General features: G+C 36.8%; 1 protein-coding gene across 1 annotated transcript in view; it reads left to right on the plus strand.

Annotated features, from left to right (window-relative positions):
- Nucleotides 1-20,054, plus strand: part of Tenm1 (teneurin transmembrane protein 1) — an 827,344-nt gene that overhangs the window by 674,120 nt on the left and 133,170 nt on the right. The window contains exons 19-21 of the mRNA XM_006981543.4: nt 9,140-9,259; nt 14,469-14,730; nt 17,083-17,350. Coding sequence (XP_006981605.1) covers nt 9,140-9,259; nt 14,469-14,730; nt 17,083-17,350 — 650 coding nt within the window. The remainder of the gene's footprint in view (nt 1-9,139; nt 9,260-14,468; nt 14,731-17,082; nt 17,351-20,054) is intronic.

Consider the following 20,054-nt stretch of genomic DNA (forward strand, 5'->3'; position numbering starts at 1 on the left):
TTTATTCTAGACAAGCTGCCCTCAAACTCACAAACTTGCACCTGCCTCTGCTCCCAAAGTTCTGGCATTAAAGGTGTGTGTCACCACAAGTGAGTTCCTACATAGCACGAATCTTAAAAGGTCTTGTTAATAAAAACAAACCTGGAACCAGGTATTGGGTGCATGCTGAAAGATCAGAGAGACAGAACAGGCCACAGCTAACCTCACCTCACCAACTTCTCAGCCAATCCTGTTTCCTCAGACTGAAAGCCTCTGAGTCCTCATCCAGAATGAATCTCAGCAGAACTGCTGCTAAAAGCCTAAAAGCTTAACCAGCTCTAGTTCCTGGTTTTCACACCTTATGTACCTTTCTGCTTTCTGCTATCACTTCCTGGGATTAAAGGCTTGTGTCACCATGCCTGGCTGTTTCCAGTATGGCTTTCTCATGGATCTCTGCCTTTGGAATGCTAGGATTAAAGGTGTGAGTGTGCCAACATTTTCTGGCCTCTGTATCTAGTGGCTGTTCTGTTCTCTGGCCTCAGATAAGTTTATTAGGGTACACAATATTTTGGGGAACACAATATCACCATATTCCTACATTTTTATAATAAAATTAAGAGTCAAAATTTCTCAAGGTTATATGGATATTAAATGAAATGAGATGAGGAAAATGTCTGACATAGTATTTGCTTCATAGTAAGTGCTTAGTGTTTTATTTATATAAAATGCATATTTATATCAGACCATATGAGCTCAAATTTTCCTGGGCAACACTGTTGTTCTAAAAATCTCTGTGAGGTAGTAGGGAAGAAGACAAGAAAGAAGTGCAATTGCCATTTTACAAAACCACTAAATGAAACCAAGAATAATTCCGTTTCTTAGGAAAATTTGCGGTGGCAATTACTAGGGAGCCAGAGCTAGAGCATAGCTCAGCCATGCTTTCCACAGAGCAGAAAAAGAATCCATGCCCACAAGATGACCAACAAGAAGGGCCTGCCCTATATTTAATGACTATCCATTAAATGAAAGGCAAGTCCACAGAGAATGACAGGAGAGGTTAATGAGGTTAACAAAACCTCTTAAGGCTGATTACAAAGGTAGACCATTTGAGTAATGTTTAGAATAGGCAAAATGCAAGCAAACCAAAAACCAAAAAATATAAAATAAGTGCACTTCAGACTATTCAAGACTTGCTGCAAGGGCTTACAGGACAAATATTTCAGGATTCAAATTCTAGACAAAAATAATCATGTGTCTAAATGAAGCAAACTGGCACACAGTACTGAAAATGTAACTGTGTCGTCAGTGTTATTGCTTCAAAACACTTGATCTTTTTTCCCATTACTTTGGGGATCTCAGGCCTCCAAAACAAGCCTACTTTTGACAAGCAATTACCAGGGCAGATGGGAAAATAGCCACCCTACCTCAGGGTGAGTGCCCCCATTTTGTTTTACTTGAAACATCACTAGCCAAGAGGAAAATAATTCTGCTTAAAAAGCTATCTGCATTTTCAATAGTACCACCTTTCCCACTGCCCTAGATTGTTGATGGGCAATACTCCCAGCTGCTTTTAATGTTACCCACTTGGTAAGTATTATTTATTTGGGCTAGTGATCAATGGAGTAGGAGTAAATCATCTTGCTCTATTTAAGCAAAAACTAACGAAATTTTATTGGGCTCTCATATGAATATGCACGGCTGTCACAGTTTTTGAACATGAACATAGGTTTATGCTTCATCATTAAGTGATTTTATAATGCTGTATTGACCTAGATAACTTATCAAAAACATCATGTATTCTGTTGAAATACTCCTCCCACTAAAATAGCTGTATTTTAAAAACCTCAAATGTATTTAAATTAGGAAATATCAAATAGTAATTATATGATAGTATATAAATGAATAATGGGGTTAGTGTGCATAAATTAAGCATTTGAGAAGGTCTATTCATTCATTTTGCCTAATGGCACAGATATTGTTTAATTCCCTTAAGCAGTCAATTATCAAACAAAATCCCCGTGATGAGGACGTTGGCTTCTAACAAATGAACTGTAAGGCATCTGTCACATAGGAACCTCGAAGTATCTCTGAAATTCTTGACACGGTGCCATGATGATATGATGCAAGCACCTTACAACTTTAGATTTTTTTTTAAAAAAAAAAGCTGAAATTCTATTAATTGTTCCTGAGCACATGCTGTGTACTCCAGGCACACAGAAGGGCACAGCAGATAAAATCACATAGTTCTTGGCCTCAGTGTGGCTCTCTAATAGGAAAGAGCAAGCAATCTAGAACTGTCATTCCAGGCAGGCTATGACAAGTGCAATGACACGAGAATGAAGACTATAATGTGAACAATAGTCCAGGAAACATATGCACTTATCTGGAGCAGATAAATTGGGTTAAAACATATTTCTCTTTTACAAGCTCTGGTTTTGAAGGTACCCCACAGTTCATGTGATGGTTCACCCATCATTTTGTCATGCCAGTTTCAACATGACTTGCCAAATGCTAATTGTTCCAGAAGCTTTTATGGAAGAGTTAAAATTCAAGGATTTCATAGTAGTAAGACTGTGAATTGTTTGTTTATTTTCTTGCCTTTTTATGGTTTATGCTTCCTGTCTTCTTCCCCAGAAGTTCGTACATCTTAATTGGCTGATTAGGTGACAGTCTTGCTTTCACTAAAGTTTGGCCTTTACACATGCAGGATCAGCAGCACTTGGGAACTTGTTAAATCTGTAAGCTTTCGGGTCCCACATCAGACTTACCAAATCAGAAAGTCTGTGCACATGCCCACTGAAGTTCAATCTTTCCTTCAACAAACCCTCCAGGGGATTTAGGTATACATCACATCAAGTTTGAGAATCACTGCCTTATGGAGAGAAAGATTACCACAGAGGCGTTAGGACTGACATCTCAAATTGCACCCTGAAGACCTTCCTATTTATTTTGAGACGGCAATGAATAATGGAAACCTTATGAAATCTTTGTTACAACCACTCAGAGGTGTTTATATTCCAATAAGGCCCCAGAAGCAATGTTTTGCCCTGAATGACACAGTTTCCAACTGCAGGATTTATGCTATGATTAACCCCTATATAAGATGTTGTAAAAATGCTCAAAACATACCTTATTATGCAGTCTATCTCTGTCCCATGAAGACTTGAACAAAGTGACAATCAATTCAGGAATTTACAGGGCAAAATTCAAACACTAGTGAGCAAAAAAGCCATGTGACCTCTCCCAGCCCAGGCGCTCTCAATGCTTTTTCTTGTGCAGTGCTCAGCTTGTGGAAAGGATTCTGTTTGTCTGTTTCGATTGAGAAAGTCACCTAACCTATCCACCTGCTGCTTCATCCCCAGAAGGAGAGGTCCTTGATTTGGAATGTTATACTTCAAGGACTGCTTATGCTCATGTTAGCAACAAAAGCAAATAGCTGTAACTTCTCTGGCCCTAAACCTCATTTTCCTTGTGAAAGATTTTAATCAGAAATACAATGCAGTAAATTACATCTTCTTTCAGCAATTTAGTTTTCAACCTTGTTGTTCAAACCAACTTCTGTACTTGAGGTTAATGTTGTTGCCAGAGGTGTTGAATGGATATTGGAAATTTGACAGAGAAGACAAAAGACAACAAATAAGGACAGAGAAGAATGGAACCTAGGGTTGATTGAAGGCTAGAGATAATTTGACTGTGCCATGAAAATAACAAATACAAAATGAATTAGACCTTTTGCATCAGAGCTGTCTAACAAGCAGCTTGTTAGTTAAATAAGGCTCTCAGTAAAGTATGTTCTTCAAATATAACTCCAAACACTTAGAAGAGTCACCATTTAGTTAAAGTGAAGAAAGAAATCCCTTGGGGCCGCTGCTTTAGCATAGTAACAGCAGATAGATAGCTTGGAAGCAGGCTATATTCTCCAGAGAATAGGAAAAGAGATATTTGTGAGGGATGGTCTTCCCTGCATGTGTTTTTAAAGTCACAGTGGACATGCCATCTAAGTTCAACTTACCTTATTCTAAGCAGGCACAGCAAGGAGATGTTCTTGTTGAAGATTTAAGGAAGCAAGGCATCCCATCCATGTCTCCAATCAAGGGAAAGCCCCCCAGCAAAGCATGCAGTTCCTGACACTGAGAGTACATAAGCACAAAGTACGTGCGTGCGCACATGCACACACACACACACACACACACACACACACACACACACACACATATGCACACACGCACACATACACACACACACACACACACACACACACACACACATGCACGCAAGCACATGCACATGCACATGCATGATTATACTGGGCAGATACTTGGTAGTGCAGGGCCAGCATAGGTACAGTCCAGACATTATCTTTTATTATCTGACTTAAAGAATCTGAAGATTTCCTTATGGTATTGAATGGCCAAGGTTTTGGGGAAAAGGATGGATCATTAAAGGACCAGGATTTGAGGTTTAGATATTTTGGGTTTTTATTTTGTTTCATTTTGCTTTGTTGTGGTACTAGGTATTAAACCCAGAACCTTGTACATGCTAACACTGATGTACACCCAAATCTCATTTAATATTTTTCATTTTGAGATAAGACCACACTGTATTGACCAGGCTGACCTTAAACAAAATGTGTAGCCCAAACAGGTCTTGTATTTTGTGATCTTCCTGCTTCAACATCCTGGGTAGCTGAAATTAGAGGCTTATGCTAATGACCCTGATGGGAATTTTGATATGACAAGTCTAATGTGCCAAGGGCAAGTCAAGTGATTTTTGCCTATATTAGATACAATTGAAGAAATCTGGGTACTCTCTGGTATACAAAATTGGGTAATACCACAATGGGAATAAACAAATGTACATAAAATACCATTGACCTTATCAAAGATACATCATGACTGTGAGCACCTCACTCCTCAACCAGAGTCTTGAAAATGCATGGATTACACAGGTTGCTAAAAACAATGCTCCAAACAAGTAATATAAATGGTACAGAAATTAAATGTCCTGAGTGGATCAGTAAAAGAGGGACATATATAAGGATAACATCTAGGATTAGGAAGCAAATTGAGTTTAGAAACTGAAGTTCACAAAATGGCAGCTGAAGAGCATAATCCACTCTACTGGCCATTGAAAGCTGGGTTACCCTAGGGGAGAGATTGGGCTCAACAATTTTTGTTTTGAAACAGTGTACCTGAGAAGATTTTCCCCTAGGTTTCTCTATGTAATATCAGTCAAAATTGCTGCAAATTAAAAAGAATACTTTAATATTGTCCCAAAATTTAGATAATTTACACTGACACTGAATGCCTGATGTTGGTCAGTGATTAGAGTAAGTACTGACAACTCAGGGGAAAAGGTGGATGACATGTAGTGTGTAAATAATGAGGACAAATGCAACAATATACAGGGGAGCTTAGAGCATTTAAAGTCTAATCCATTACTAAAAAAAATCTCAATACTGACAAATATAGAATAATACATTTTATGGAGCTTCATCATATTCTGTAAGTTGATGTGGATCATAAACTATGAGGAATAAAAAAAGTAAGGGAATTGAAAGATATATGTGCACACATTATTTATGGAGGATGGAGATTGAAATGAATGAGAAGAACAGGTAGACAATGTCTTGAATAATGATGACTTTGATGAGTAGTTATCACACAAATCTGTGTGTGTCAAAAATATGAGGAATATTAAGGAGCAGAAGAGTCAAAAGACAAGTCTCCTCAGACTGAGATACAGAATGAAGGAAGAGAGAAATCCAGGGAAATGTGCAGAATAATGATGGCTTTTATGAGTTCTTTACTCACTGCCCTGGATCCTTCATAAATATAAGCCATATAGAAAATAAAAGAGCAACAAAAAAGAAGGGACAGATCCATGTCTGTCATAAAATATGAAACAATAATGCCAAGCAGGCTTGACAAAATAAAAACAAAAATAATTGAGTCTAGTACGACTGTAGAAAGACACAGTATCTAGATATGTGTCTTTAATGTGGGCAAATAAAATGAGTGAGTGTAGAATTGTTTTACCTAAATAGAGTCAGCAAGCACTATCTCAGCATTACTATGGCGTAGCCCTCAACAAAGTTAACTGACAGAACCTTGGCAAGTTGACAAGTAACCCACACATGCCCCAAAAGTGACCAACAATATTTGGGGTGTAGGAAGGAATATGCAACCAATTTCTAAATGATTTGTCCCTGTAGAGTCTCTCCTCAGGCTCCTAATTCCAATTTGTAAGTAGTTTGTGGGAGAGTTTTCACAACTCTCTTCAGCATAACCCCTATTTATCTTATTGAATATTTTGTGAAGATTTCTAAAGTGTTACTATAAGGACTGGAGAAATGGCTCAGCAGTTCAGATCACTCACTGCTCTCATAGAGCACAAAGATCTTGTTGCCAGCACTCACATGGCAGCTTTCAACTGTCTATGACCCCAGTTCCAGAGGCCCTATTGCTGTGTTTTGGCTTCCATTGGCACTGGGCTCATGTGGTACATTTATATACATGTAGGCAAACACACTGATATACATAAAATAAAAAAATTATAAATCTTAAAATAAGCTGTTTTTACAGAAATGAAGAGATTTTCTTTATTTTTCCTTTTTGTTACATTGGGCTTAGAACCAGATTTGTCTGATTTGTCAATCATAGTTCAAAATATAGAATACAAGGACTGTAGGGTTTTTTTCTATGTTAGAACCAATAGGATTGTAATGTGAGAGTGATTGAGAAAATCAGACATGGCAAAGCAGGTGTCAGTGTTCAATGTGCAGGCCAATGATCTGTATCACAGAACTGGGAATATTGGTCTGAGAGCTCAGAATATACAGAAATGCTGGTAGCTCTAATTATACTATTTCCATTTTGTGATACTTAATGTCTTGTAATTCATGTTAAGTACTGTCTGTAGGGAACTCCAAATAAGTCCTATCAGCTTAACTTAGAACCAGTTTCTCAAACTGCAATAGAATTTAGTAATTAGGTTAACTGAAGTTGCTACCTGTCTTCATCTGGAGATGCTTTTGTTGTGTAGTTTCTGCTCTCAGATTCTCTTCTGTTACTATTAGCCTTCAGATACTTGCCCTGAATGTTGATTATGTTGAAAGAATATAAAATCTCAGGGTAAAATTATTAGAGTTAATCAGAAAATTTGTTGGTCCAAAAATCATAGCCCATCTGAATCTGAGATTTATCTTCCCAGCACACCATGATCCCTATGTAATTAAAAGAAAAACAAACCATAATATTCAATGCTTTAGCAAAATTATTTACATTATTTCATTTCCTTGGCCTTGTCTGTTTGAACAACAAAATTCATAAACAAGAGCTCAGAACTGCTAAAGCTAGGACTAGAGTCTGATGAAAACTCTCCCCTCCCTGCCCACACCTCCAATCAATGATAAGCCAGTGGAAAATTCTTGCTTTGATTCTATTCTGTGGCCCTCTTTTTAAGGTACATACTCCTAAAATGTGTTACAATTTGTCAGACAATTTAGAGCTGAAATCAGTGGGCACTTTTATGGACTGTGTCCTTCAGCAACAGTCTTGTTTAGGATCTGGAATGAAATCGTTTTGGCAAAGATGAAATTTATGTGTTTAAAATGGAAGTATCCATAAGTGTTTTACTTAAATTAGAGAAGGAAAGCATAATATCATTATGGAATACCATATATTCACTGTAGACTTCAAGATCACCCAACTAGGAGGTAGAGAGATGGCTCAATAGATAAAGCACTTAGTTTGCAAGCTGAGTTCAAATCCACAGAATCCATGCAAAGCCAGACAACATAGCACATGTCTATAATCCCAGTTCCCTTATAACAAGAGGGCAGGTGGAGATAGAGGAATTCACAAAAGCTAGCATGCTAGCTAGTCTTATATATGTAGCAGTCAACTAGAGGCACCGTCTCAAAAAAAGGTAGAAGACCAATGCCCAAGATTATCCTTGGACATCCACATGCAAGCATAACGCACACCATACCTATATACAGTATATGCAAGCACCGTGTCACCCAACTAAGTTTGCTTGCTTGGTTCTATTTTCTAGACACAGTAATTTGGCTGTGTGTTTCATGAGTTTTAAAATATTCATTCTTAGCTGGGCATTGTTGGCGCACGCCTTTAATCCCAGCACTCAGGAGGCAGAGGCAGGCGGATCTCTGTGAGTTCGAGGCCAGCCTGGGCTACCAAGTGAGTTCCAGGAAAGGCACAAAGCTACACAGAGAAACCCTGTCTCAAAAAAACAAAAAAAAAAAAAGAAAGTCATTCTTGTATGAGTTGATGCATAGAAAATATACACAAAAATTGATACTGCTGATTACCTGTGATGAAAAATACCAGAAAGAAGAGGGTCAACAGGAACTTCAGTCATAGCTAGAAGGTATTTGTATATTAATTAATGCCATTCATTTTAATTTTGACAAGCCAAAAAGTATAATTGCACAAATAGAACACTCTCCTAAGGAGATAAGAAGTGAAGTATAGAAAAAAAATGGAGAAACAGCATGTCTTCAAATAAAAGGTGAATTAAATAAGTCATGGAATATTGCTTTAAGGATAAATTATGTAATAACATAAATACATGTTCTCAATGCATCAGATAATATTAATAACATAATATTAACTTTAAAATGTCAGAATTGTAAATGATAACTAATATGATCTATTAGTTTAAATATTAAGGCCACTCCATGTAGTTAAAAGGGGGTTCATTTTGTGGGGGACCTTACAAGTGAAGGGATAGGTTACAGGGTCTGGGAAAGGTGTAGCGCAGTCCAGTGGTGTTCTCTGGAGAACTCTGCTCAGTCCACCTCCAGTGTCCAGGATCCAAGAACCAACAGAGTTGGCCCATCCAGATCCCGGGTCTTCAGGGGTCCTCTCTCAGCTCTGCCTTGTAGGTGTGACAGTGACTGAAGCCTCAAAGGGCGTGGTACTTCCAGGACAAAGCTGGACCGGCTACCCACTGCAATGATCCCAATGTTGATGCATAAAAAGTATACTATCCACAAAATATTAGTAGTACTTATTTCTGGTTGGTGAAATTATTGTTTTCTTCTCTAGGCTTGAGAATTTTCCAAAGTTTCTACAACTTGACATCTGGATTCTTATTTTATCATGCTTTTTTGATTTCCTTTGATCTTTTGTTGCAGGCGTGCCTGTGTGATTCGAGGCCAAGTGGTGGCTGTGGATGGAACCCCTCTTGTGGGAGTCAATGTCAGTTTCTTGCATCACAGTGATTATGGCTTTACCATCAGTCGGCAAGATGGAAGGTATGCCTTTTGCTTCTAATGATTGTAGGAGCAGAGTACTGACATTTGGCCATAGGTAAAGCCAGGACTCAATATGACAGCAATAGTAAGCACATCTTCCTTTTAGTTGTATGGAGAAAAGTAAATAGTGACATTTATTTCCTCTATTACCAATTTAAGTCAAACCAAATTTCTACCATTCTACTATTATTTTCAAGCCTTCTTGAAACACTGGGCATGTGGTCATCTAATTCCATTTATAAATTTAACCTCAAAGTTTAGTGAGATGATGCCAATAATAAATGATGAAGTATGGAATACATAAGCTGTTCTTCCCCAATAGGCCTAAAAATATTTCAGATATTTTAGAAATGACCATGTAAAAAGATTTCCTCTAAAAGTTCAAAATTAGGGACTTTTTAAATGTATTTTCCCTGCTATTTGAAGTGTAGCTGAGGAATAGAATGGTTGAGTAGCATGTACAGGGCCTGAGTTTGATCCCCAGCATCACAAAAAGAAAGCTCCCTTCAGAGTTACCTGTTTCTGTAGTGACTTCAACTTATTTATTGGCAAGCATGGCCAACCCATGTAACTATACTAAGTTAGTGTCAAGTATCAACCACCAAGGTTCTCTGAGACCTGGGAAATATGACCTCAAAGTTAAGCCTTTTCACTCTAGAAAAGGATTTTTTCCCCAAAAACATTTTTGCTGCTGTCACTTAAATAGACACTTATTCAGAATCCTTGAGTCAATAGACCCATGTGTCCATCTTGAAGGTAGCTATTTATGACACTTGGGAACACTATAATAATAGCCTTGGGGTGCCCTAGTCTCCAGGTGGTTACCCTTAACGTGTCCTACTCATAACAAACCACTTCAGTACTCACAAAAAGAACTGTTGGCTCAGAGCTTTATCACAGTGTGAGAGACTATCTTATTTCAAGAACCTACAATCAACCCTTATTAGTCCTACCCACTTCAGAAATGCTAATTGTTCAGCTTGAGCTGTGCTGAATTTATTTTTTTCCAACTGCCTGTCAAGAAAATGTGTGTAAAAATTAAAGACCATAAAGAGGTTTTTAACCTACTTAAGACAAGAAACTGGTTTTAGAGATTTTAGAAATTATTTATATGTAAATTACATTACTAACCAGCCATCAAGTTATTATAACAAGCTTCACAAAGCTGTTAGGGAAACAATATTTCCTGTCAAATATTCCATAATTAGAACTCTCTGTTACTTCAAGTGGACCTTTCTCTCATTTGGATTGAATGACAGAATTTTGCACATTCACTCATCAGTAACTGATACACAAAACTACCCTCTGCCATGCCAGTATCTGAAACCATGTGTATTAATTGAGAAAAGAATTGATTCTTTAACTTCTTATGACCTGTCATGGAGGTGTGATGGAGGCTTCAATTTCAATCAATGCTTCATTGTATATTTATAAAAGAATGTCAAAGAATCTTGATGTCTAAAATGTCTAAAAGCTTCTATTTCCTGATTACAGAAAACATTAAAGAGAATAATTTTGTTGACATTTGTACACTTTGTGTTTAAAATGCCAAGACCCTTCTCTGATGAGCTTTCTGTGAAAAACAGATTTATGTAAATGGGAGATAGTAGCATGAGTTGCCTCTGGCAATGACATTCTTCTTGGGATCCATAAAGAGTATATATGTTCAAAATATGTACCCTAAATACCATCCAGACTGTCCCATTAGCATTTCTTAGACATAACATGACTGTGAAAGATTTTCCTTTTATATGTCTACTTGTTGCTACCCCAGACTAAGTACATTTTTAAAGTACAATATCATATGGAAAATACATCAAAAAATAAGGACTATAGCAAGGCAGTGGTGGCGCACACCTTTAATCCCAGCACTCGGGAGGCAGAGCCAGGTGGATCTCTATCAGTTCGAGACCCGCCTGGGCAACAGAGTGAGTTCCAGGAAAAGCTCAAAGCTACACAGAGAAACCTTGTCTCAAAACAAAAAATAAGAACTATAGAGAAGCCAATATTAACATGTAGATACCAAGTAGACAGAGTGGGAGATGCCAGGTGCCGAGAAGGCCTTCTGTCTCCATGTGTCCATCCCAAGAATCTGCTGCAGTGTTTACAATTCCCACCAGCAGTATCACTATCTTGGGCTAACTTACCTCTGGGCAAGCTTATTCCAAATAAAATTTCTATGTGTACTATAGATTATTTTTCTCCATTATTAACAAATTTCTAGTTGACAAAACCTTCTCTAGAGACACAGAGAAGATACAGGATATGAGACAAAAGCACTATAAAACAAAGCAAAAGGAAGGATGATGACAAACGACTGAGCACTCTATGAAGTTGAAGTCTACATACTCAGAAAAGGACAAGAGTAGCAGAAAATAAAAGTCAAATCTAAAGAAAGCACAAATATGTATTAGAATTTCCTGTATGCCAAATATGTTCATTAATGTCATTGTCTTCTTCCTAATAACCCTATGAGGTCAACATTATTTATATCTTCCCTTTTCAGCGGAAGGTAAAACTTACTGAGATTGACACTGGTGGTAAGGACAGAGAACAAGATTTCAACTCAAGTAATCTTGCTCTTTGCTTCAATGGTTTACCACCTTCAGTACAGATATGTAACTCACAGTCAGTACAGAGTTGAAATAACTTTTACAAGTAGGTTCCTGAAAAATACTAGGTGTTTCAGGAACCTTCTCTCAAGATTGGAAGATAAAGACAGTTTGTCTGATCTGTCCCAATTGATGGATATTATAAGGCACGGTAGAGGTTTCAATAATTGTCCACCTATGTAGTGGACTGGATTGACATCTTATAGATTGGTGAAAATCTAGAAATGACCCTTCTTGGAGCTTTATACTCCCTGTCATATAACATGAGAACATATTCTCAATGATATATAAATGGAGGAGTTTTATGACAGGAAAAATGTCAAAGAACAAGTCATTCTGAGGGCATTCTGTATGGCATTGCAATGGCTGACACTAGTTTTAGGGCATAAATCTGCCTTCTACTTCCATGTCAATGAATAAGCCAGGCAATGTTTCCTATGTATAACCAGGTGGGAAGAAAAGAAGCATGAGTCAATGCTCTCCAAGAAGATAGAGAAACCAGAATATTTATATGTTAAGTGTAGGTATTTAGACAGAGAGATCTAACTTCATTCATATATATACGAATATATATATATATATATTCCTTATTTTATTTACAGAAGTAATGTGTTCATTTATAGCAGTAGCTGTAAATATAAATACATAATAGTAGATCTCTTATTAATAATATGTAACTATAGCTCATAGAGATTTAAAACCTAATTCAGACACAAAGTTAATAAGATAGAAATGAGACTCAAGCTGAGATGTGTTTAAAGTCAAACTCATTCTTCCCACACAAAAATAGTGACTGCTCTGTCTGCTTAATCTTTGTAGAAACATGATAATTCCTAGATAGATATGTTATTATTTGGATGATTTATTTACCCTTTGTGTCTTCATATTTGTTATTGTCATTGTTTGTTTCTTTTTTCAAAAAATAAGCACTCTAGTTTTAAGAAGTCAAGGCTTAATGTTCATACAAAGCAAATGCATTTGGCAAAGTACATGAGGTCATGTCTTTGTAAAAGGTGATGAAAAGGAAAGATCCTTGACACATAGTATTGGACTTCCCCCCCCCCCATGACATTTGTCTTAAACTGTTCCTATGCTATCATGAATTCAACCACTCTGTTTAAAAGTACAAGCTGCTTGGATTTACTTTTTAGTTCAAACCAAGATTATTTCCTAATTCAGTTCAAAAAATTTCCCTTTTGGGATCCATCTTAATATTACTGCTACTTCACTAAAAAGACAACAAGAACAATATAGTATTATCCATCCATCCAATATAGTATTATCCATCCATTCATTATCTTTACCCGGAAAATTTCTTCAACAAGAGATGAATGATAATACTTGAATAACCCTAATAATTGTCATATAAAGGAAGTGTGTAAGATGTCCATAGTTTGGTCGGTTTCCCTAGCAGGCTTTTTAGCATTGAAAAAGTGTTTTTACTGAAGGAGAATTTCTGATGTAGGGATATGCTTATATTGTTCTCTTATGGACTTGCATTGCTGTGAATATTAAGGAGCATCATATTGTCTTTTATCCATTTTTAAGATATGATAATGATTTATCATTTTGTTACTTTTTATCATATTCTTTCTGAGTGTTTTCAATTACATTACCTCAAAGACATCATTATACTTAAAAAAGAAGTCAGGTGGAACCGTCAGTGCAGAATGAAATGAAATCTGAGGCTTTTATGCTCCAACACAATAGTCTTGTCAGAGAACACTTCTGTTGCAGGACATAGTTGGCTTACAGAAGAGTAGTCTTCTTTTGTCAGAGATACAGAAGAGCTGGAGGCAGAGATGAGTAGGAAGAGTTACCAACTGTCTTTCAGTAATAAGCCAGAATCAGAAATCCTAAATATGGAATTCAAGCACAATCAGTAGCTGAAGATGGTCGTTAGATGCAGGAGGTTCATGCATGATTTAGTTCTAATTTCCCTGATCACTTTTCCTGTGCTGGTGTGTTTCTCCCAAAGTTATCTTAGAGACACTGTATTATTTCTGACACTGTGTCTGTGGCCCTGAACAAGACATTTAACCTTTGGCTCTTTCCTTTTACACATATGTATAAAGAGTATATATACATATTTATAAATATATCTACATAGTATATATAGTTACTCATAGAGTTTATCAGGATGAATATGCTTATTTAAAATCCTGAAAAATATTAACTAGTCACCATTGTGTGATGCTTAATACAAGGGGAAGCAGTATTGTCAGATTTGGCTTTACAAAAAATGCATGTAATGATTTTGTTTAAGACAATATTAAAATTGGTATATCAACTACTTGTACAAAATCCCATATCAAAAGTTTACTGAATGATAAAAAGAAATCATCCATGAAATGAACACCAAGTGAGTGGATATTTGTAAAACAGAAAATAAAAGTAGATATAATTTCCCAAAAGTAATTTAAAAAAGCTATAATTGACCTATTTTTATTTTAAATTTTGTTTGTTTGTTTGTTTTACTGCTCATATAATTCATGATGTTTCTCCTTCTCCTCCCCCTCCTTCTCCTCCTGCTCCCCTCTCCATCCTCCTCTTCTTTTTTCTCTTCCTCATTCTTCTCTCCTTTTTTTTCTTCTTAGCTTTGACCTTGTAGCCATTGGTGGTATCGCTGTCATCTTACTCTTTGACCGTTCACCTTTCCTGTCTGAAAAGAGAACACTCTGGTTGCCCTGGAATCAGTTTATTGTGGTGGAGAAAGTAATCATGCAGAGAATTGTAGCAGACACACCATCCTGTGATATTTCCAACTTCATCAGCCCAAACCCTATTGTGCTTCCTTCACCACTTACATCATTTGGAGGATCCTGTCCAGAAAGGGGAACTATTGTTCCTGAGCTGCAGGTAAGCATATTGGGCTTCACATGTATAAAGTTATAGTCATTAGGATGTTTGGCAGTGTATTATGGCTGGTTTTTTTTTCTGTCATTCTTGTTGTCCCTATAATATGGATGCCTCAATTTTTCAAGAGAAGCATTTAAATGAAGTCTTTCTAGTACATTATTGACAAGGATATTAGGGCACTATCTGTGGCCCTCAAAGCAGGATAAACTAGCTGTCAAGAGAAGTGCTCAACTTTGACCTAATTAACACAGTGCCCTAAAAAGCATGGTGAGCTAGCTTAATAGTGATAACAGTAAATCAATGAGCTTGGAGTGTTTGTGGTTCTGAAATTGAAGATGCTTTAAAATCTATTTTTCTTCCATTGTGAAGATTGTATTTACTGTTGTTCTCAGGAGGCATGGAAGTTCTTGTTTAGCTGTATTTAGTGAAGATGGTTTTCGAGCCTGGAGGGGGTGTGCTTTACACAACATTATTTCTAAGTATTTGTGCTTTATAATTCAGCATTCCTGAGAATTATTATTTATTGGACATTCAGTTTTAAGCCACTCTGATAGTCATAGTACCATTCCTAACAACATTAAAGAAACATTCTATGATATTTAAAAGTGGATGCCACATAAATGGATTCATAAGTCTTACATATCCAAAAATCAAGAAGTATACTCCTAAAAGAGCTCAATAGACACTCCAAGACTGAGTTGACTTTACTTCCATCACAACAGCCCCAAAGCTCTCAGAACTCCCTACTAAAGAAGACCTCACACAAAAATAACCCTCTCTGGCTATTCTAACACTTTTCCTTAGGAAATAAGAAAAGCAGGAAAGTAATGAATATATCTAATTCTTCCACAGATATCATTAGAAAGCATAGGTCTTTGTTTAACACAAAGGTTTTCAAAGTTAGAATTATGTATTTCCTTATGGAAATGAAATATTAAGGTAACAAATGTGCTATCACTAAATACAGATAGAATACGAAAAAAGGCAGTAGACAATTTTAATATGAAACATATAGTGTAGAGATGAAAGTACTGGACAAAGAGGATAAAAGAGGGGCTGGAGTGATGACTCAGCAGTTAAGTACACTTGTTATTCTTCCTGAGAATCCAAGTCTCATTCCAAGCTTCATAGGATCAGATGCCCTCTTCTGGCCCTCGTGGGCACCTGCACTCATATGTACATACACACAGACACACAGATACACACACAAAAATTATCATTAAAAATAAACAAATCTTTTTTTAAAAGAGTTTACAAGAGAGATTGGGTGATTAGAAATAACAAAAATATCCAAACGTGGAAAAGTATGTGTTGCTTTGTGTTTAACAGTCAATTCTGTGGACCAATTTACATGTTAATAATGAAACAAGACAAAAAAATTTACACACTCCACATTATGTTAAATATACTGAATAAAATGGCCTCTTCGGCTATTTTGTTTTGAAAAATGAAAATAATGGAATATAAGATTCAGTTTTAGTTACCATTTTTTGATATTTAACTCCATCTGCAGCAATAAACAAATAATAGCAATTAATTTACAAAGCCAAATGGCATTTTCACTCTGAAACCAATGTTTACTACAAGATTTACAGAGGAATTAGTGGGAATTTTCATTTTTCTCGTTGGTGCCAAGTTGGAGAACTTATATCTAGCCATTTGTACATACAGTCACAAAGAAAAATGTGAAGAAAAAAAACTGTGATTAAAAATTTGACCTGCCAGATCATTCCAAAGCTCAAAAGTAAACAAACTTGATGACTTCAGTGAAGATTAATTCCAGGGATCCCACAATCTTTGTCATTAAATATCACTTGCTGAGCCTGCATCTGTGATCTTTCCTCTTAGAAAGCCCAGCCTAAATAAGCAATGAATTTGAGATATGTGACATATCAGCAAGCAAAGGTGTGTGTGTGTGTGTGTCTGTGTGTGTGTGTGTGTGTGTGTGTTTATAAAAAAGAAAACCCCTTAATAGAGCCCAGAGCACTGAATTGCTTGACATTCAGCAATGTGATCTTTCCTGACTCTTGCTAAGCAATTTTTTGGAACACTGTTGAAAGAATAAAATTGTTCTTTACAATCATTCCCGGTAGTAGAAGATGAGAGCAATCTGTAGCATTGGCTATATTTCTCATTCTCATTCAGATTTGATAGAAAATTCAAAACCTTTGGTCGCCCAGTCTCATAAAAATCTGAGAACACATGACTTGACATCAGTAGTTCCCAGTATTCACTGTCCTTTAGTCTGTTTCTTAGACAATAAAGCATGGCTTCTCCTACCTGTGACCACTGGAGAGCTAATTTTTGTTTTGTTTTGTTTTGTGTGTGTGTGTGTGTGTGCTTCAATTTTAGGTTGTACAGGAGGAAATACCCATTCCTTCCAGCTTTGTGAGGCTGAGTTACCTGAGCAGTCGAACACCCGGATATCAAACTTTGCTACGGATCATTTTGACACATTCAACGATTCCTGTGGGCATGATTAAAGTACACCTTACAGTAGCTGTGGAAGGACGACTCACACAGAAGTGGTTTCCGGCTGCAATTAATCTTGTCTACACATTTGCTTGGAACAAGACAGACATCTATGGACAGAAGGTTTGGGGCCTGGCAGAAGCTTTGGGTATGTTGAAGTATTTCTATTTAAATAACAATATTTTGCTTACAAAACAATATAATATAGACTGTATCTATTTGAATTTGGAATATTTATTGATTTCTTTTTAATGTAAACACCACGTTGGACCTGCTTGGAATTCCTCTTCGATATATTTTTGCTTAAAAATTATTTTAATTTCATGAAAGTAGCATACCACAGGAATCACACAATATCCAACTTATAACTGTCTCCAGAACTGAATGTTGCCTTCTAACAGTGACCTTTGGTGTGCTGTTCTACAGGCCTTCTTTTTGAATTTGACATTTAGACTGTCATTTCCACTTAGAAACTACAAAATTCTAACATAGAGGCATCTCTACTTATTATCATTTATGTCTAAGATGGTTAGACTCCATTAACTTATTACTTTAGTAGGTTAAATAAAAAATATCATCCTAATTTCTTATTACTTTTGATTTTTCTTATAAGCTTGACACAGAGTATTACCATATTGCCCAGAAATCTTAAGGACAGATTAGAAGCTGAATCTCTGGAGGAGCTGTTTCCACATCCTTCCTTGGAAGTGTTTGCCATGTTATAGCCCCACATAGCTAAGCAATACTTTTTAGCCTATAGTGTATCAAATTCTTCTCCTTTTCCAGTGGAAAATGAAAGATCTGGTGTCTTTTCTCTGCCTAGTTAAGATTCATATATTTGACTAACAATATAATCTATGCTGAACTTTAGTAGAATACAAGGAACACGGGCATGTTTGGATCACCTCAGTCCCTTCTTCAACAAGAGTTCACTGATTCCTCCAGTAGGGACTGGATCTTAATTATTAGTGAGTGTACCTCTACTATTATGCTAACAACTTTCCCTTTCTCTCAGGTCTTCACCTACTATTCTGCTGACTTAATTTATCTTGTATCCAAATTCCAATTAGAAGGAATATCAAATTATGTAAGCCAGTCAATGTACAGCATAGAAAAACCTTGTAACTCAGAACTCTACCATGAGGCTAACTTCCAATATGCTACTGGCCAGCCAGTACTCCCTCTTGAGTGGAGCAGTTATAAGAAAGTTCTAGAGTCAGACTCCTTCTCTAGGTTCAGACTATCTTCCTTTTGAGTAATCACGTGTTACAAAGCTCTCTCTGATCTCTGTGTCATCATTCTCTCCCTTGCTCCTCTAAGGCAAGAAGGCCTCCCAGTACTGCCCAGTGCCACCAATCTGAGAGTCTTCCACTGCTTTTCCTTTAGCTTTGCCCACACTTTCATTCAAACTCTTAGTAAGCACGGCCCGATTCCTGCTATGATCATGACTGATATATATCCAAAGCCTCATATTTTTCAACCCCAGATATTAGTGTGTTTTGCTAGGCAGAACAACCCAAAATTTCTTACATTTCTCTCTAGCTCTTTATCTTCCAATTCTTTAGGAACTTCCTTAGTCCTCTGCTAGATTTAGAGATTAGTTTAATTGTTGATTTTGCCATTGGTTATTATTTCCTTTTTTGAGACAGGGTTTTTCTGTGTAGTTTTGGTGCCTATCCTGGATCTTGCTCTGTAGACCAGGCTGGCCTCAAACTCACAGAAATCCACCTGGCTCTGCCTCCCGAGGTTATTATTTTCTTAAGCTGTAACATGTACAAATTTATCCAGCAGCCTAATGAAGAGCTAACTATTATAATTTCTAATATCACTTCACAAGATTTATACATGAATCTGAACCTGTTTTAAAAAAAATAACAGCTTTGGTTGGGACATAATTTACACACCATAAAACCTTCCCTACATTTAGAGAAGACAATTAGCACAATTCAAAATGTTATGCAACTATCACCAATACGTAAATCCAGAACATTTTTGTCATTACCCCAACAATGCCACTCCACACATAATGGCAGTTGCTCTTCACACCTCTCTCTCCCCTCGACCTGAAATCTATTCATTGCCTTTCTTTCTTTTTTTTTTTTTTTTTTTTTTTGGTTTTTTTTTTTTGAGACAGGGTTTCTCTGTGTAGCTTTGCGCCTTTCCTGGAACTCACTTGGCAGCCCAGGCTGGCCTCGAACTCACAGAGATCCACCTGGCTCTGTCTCCCGAGTGCTGGGATTAAAGGCGTGAGCCACCACCTCCCGGCTATTCATTGCCTTTCTTTCTTCCCATGTTTCCCTAATTTGTATTTTTCAAGCTAATAGCACCATACACTAAGTGGTCTTTTGAGTTTGGCTTCTTTCAATGGACATAACATTGCCAATGCTCATCTATGTAATCACATATAGCTGTGCTTTCTCCCATTTTGTGACTGAATAATATTCTACTATATGCATATACCATGCGTTTGTCCATTTATCAACGCAAGGACGTTGGTACTGTTTTCACTTTTTGTCTGTTTTGAGTAGTGCTCCTAGAAATATTTGTATACAAGTATTTATTTCAATATTTGATTTTAATTCTTTTGCACATATACATAGATTTATGGATAGTGTGAATACTATGTTTAAATTCTTGAGAAACACCCCAACTGTTTTCTTCAGTGACTGCACAATTTGTTTGCATGTGTACATGTGTGCGCTGATATTCATGTGTACAAATGTATGTAAAGATTTATGTCAAGTGTCTTCTTCAATAACTCCCTGTATGTCTTTTTGTGAGATAGTATGTATCAATCAACCTAGAACTCAAGGATCTTGCTAGTTTGGCTGTCTAGTAAGCTCTAGGTATCC

This window comes from Peromyscus maniculatus, chromosome X, assembly GCF_049852395.1.
Source record: "Peromyscus maniculatus bairdii isolate BWxNUB_F1_BW_parent chromosome X, HU_Pman_BW_mat_3.1, whole genome shotgun sequence".
Classification (NCBI taxonomy): domain Eukaryota; kingdom Metazoa; phylum Chordata; class Mammalia; order Rodentia; family Cricetidae; genus Peromyscus; species Peromyscus maniculatus.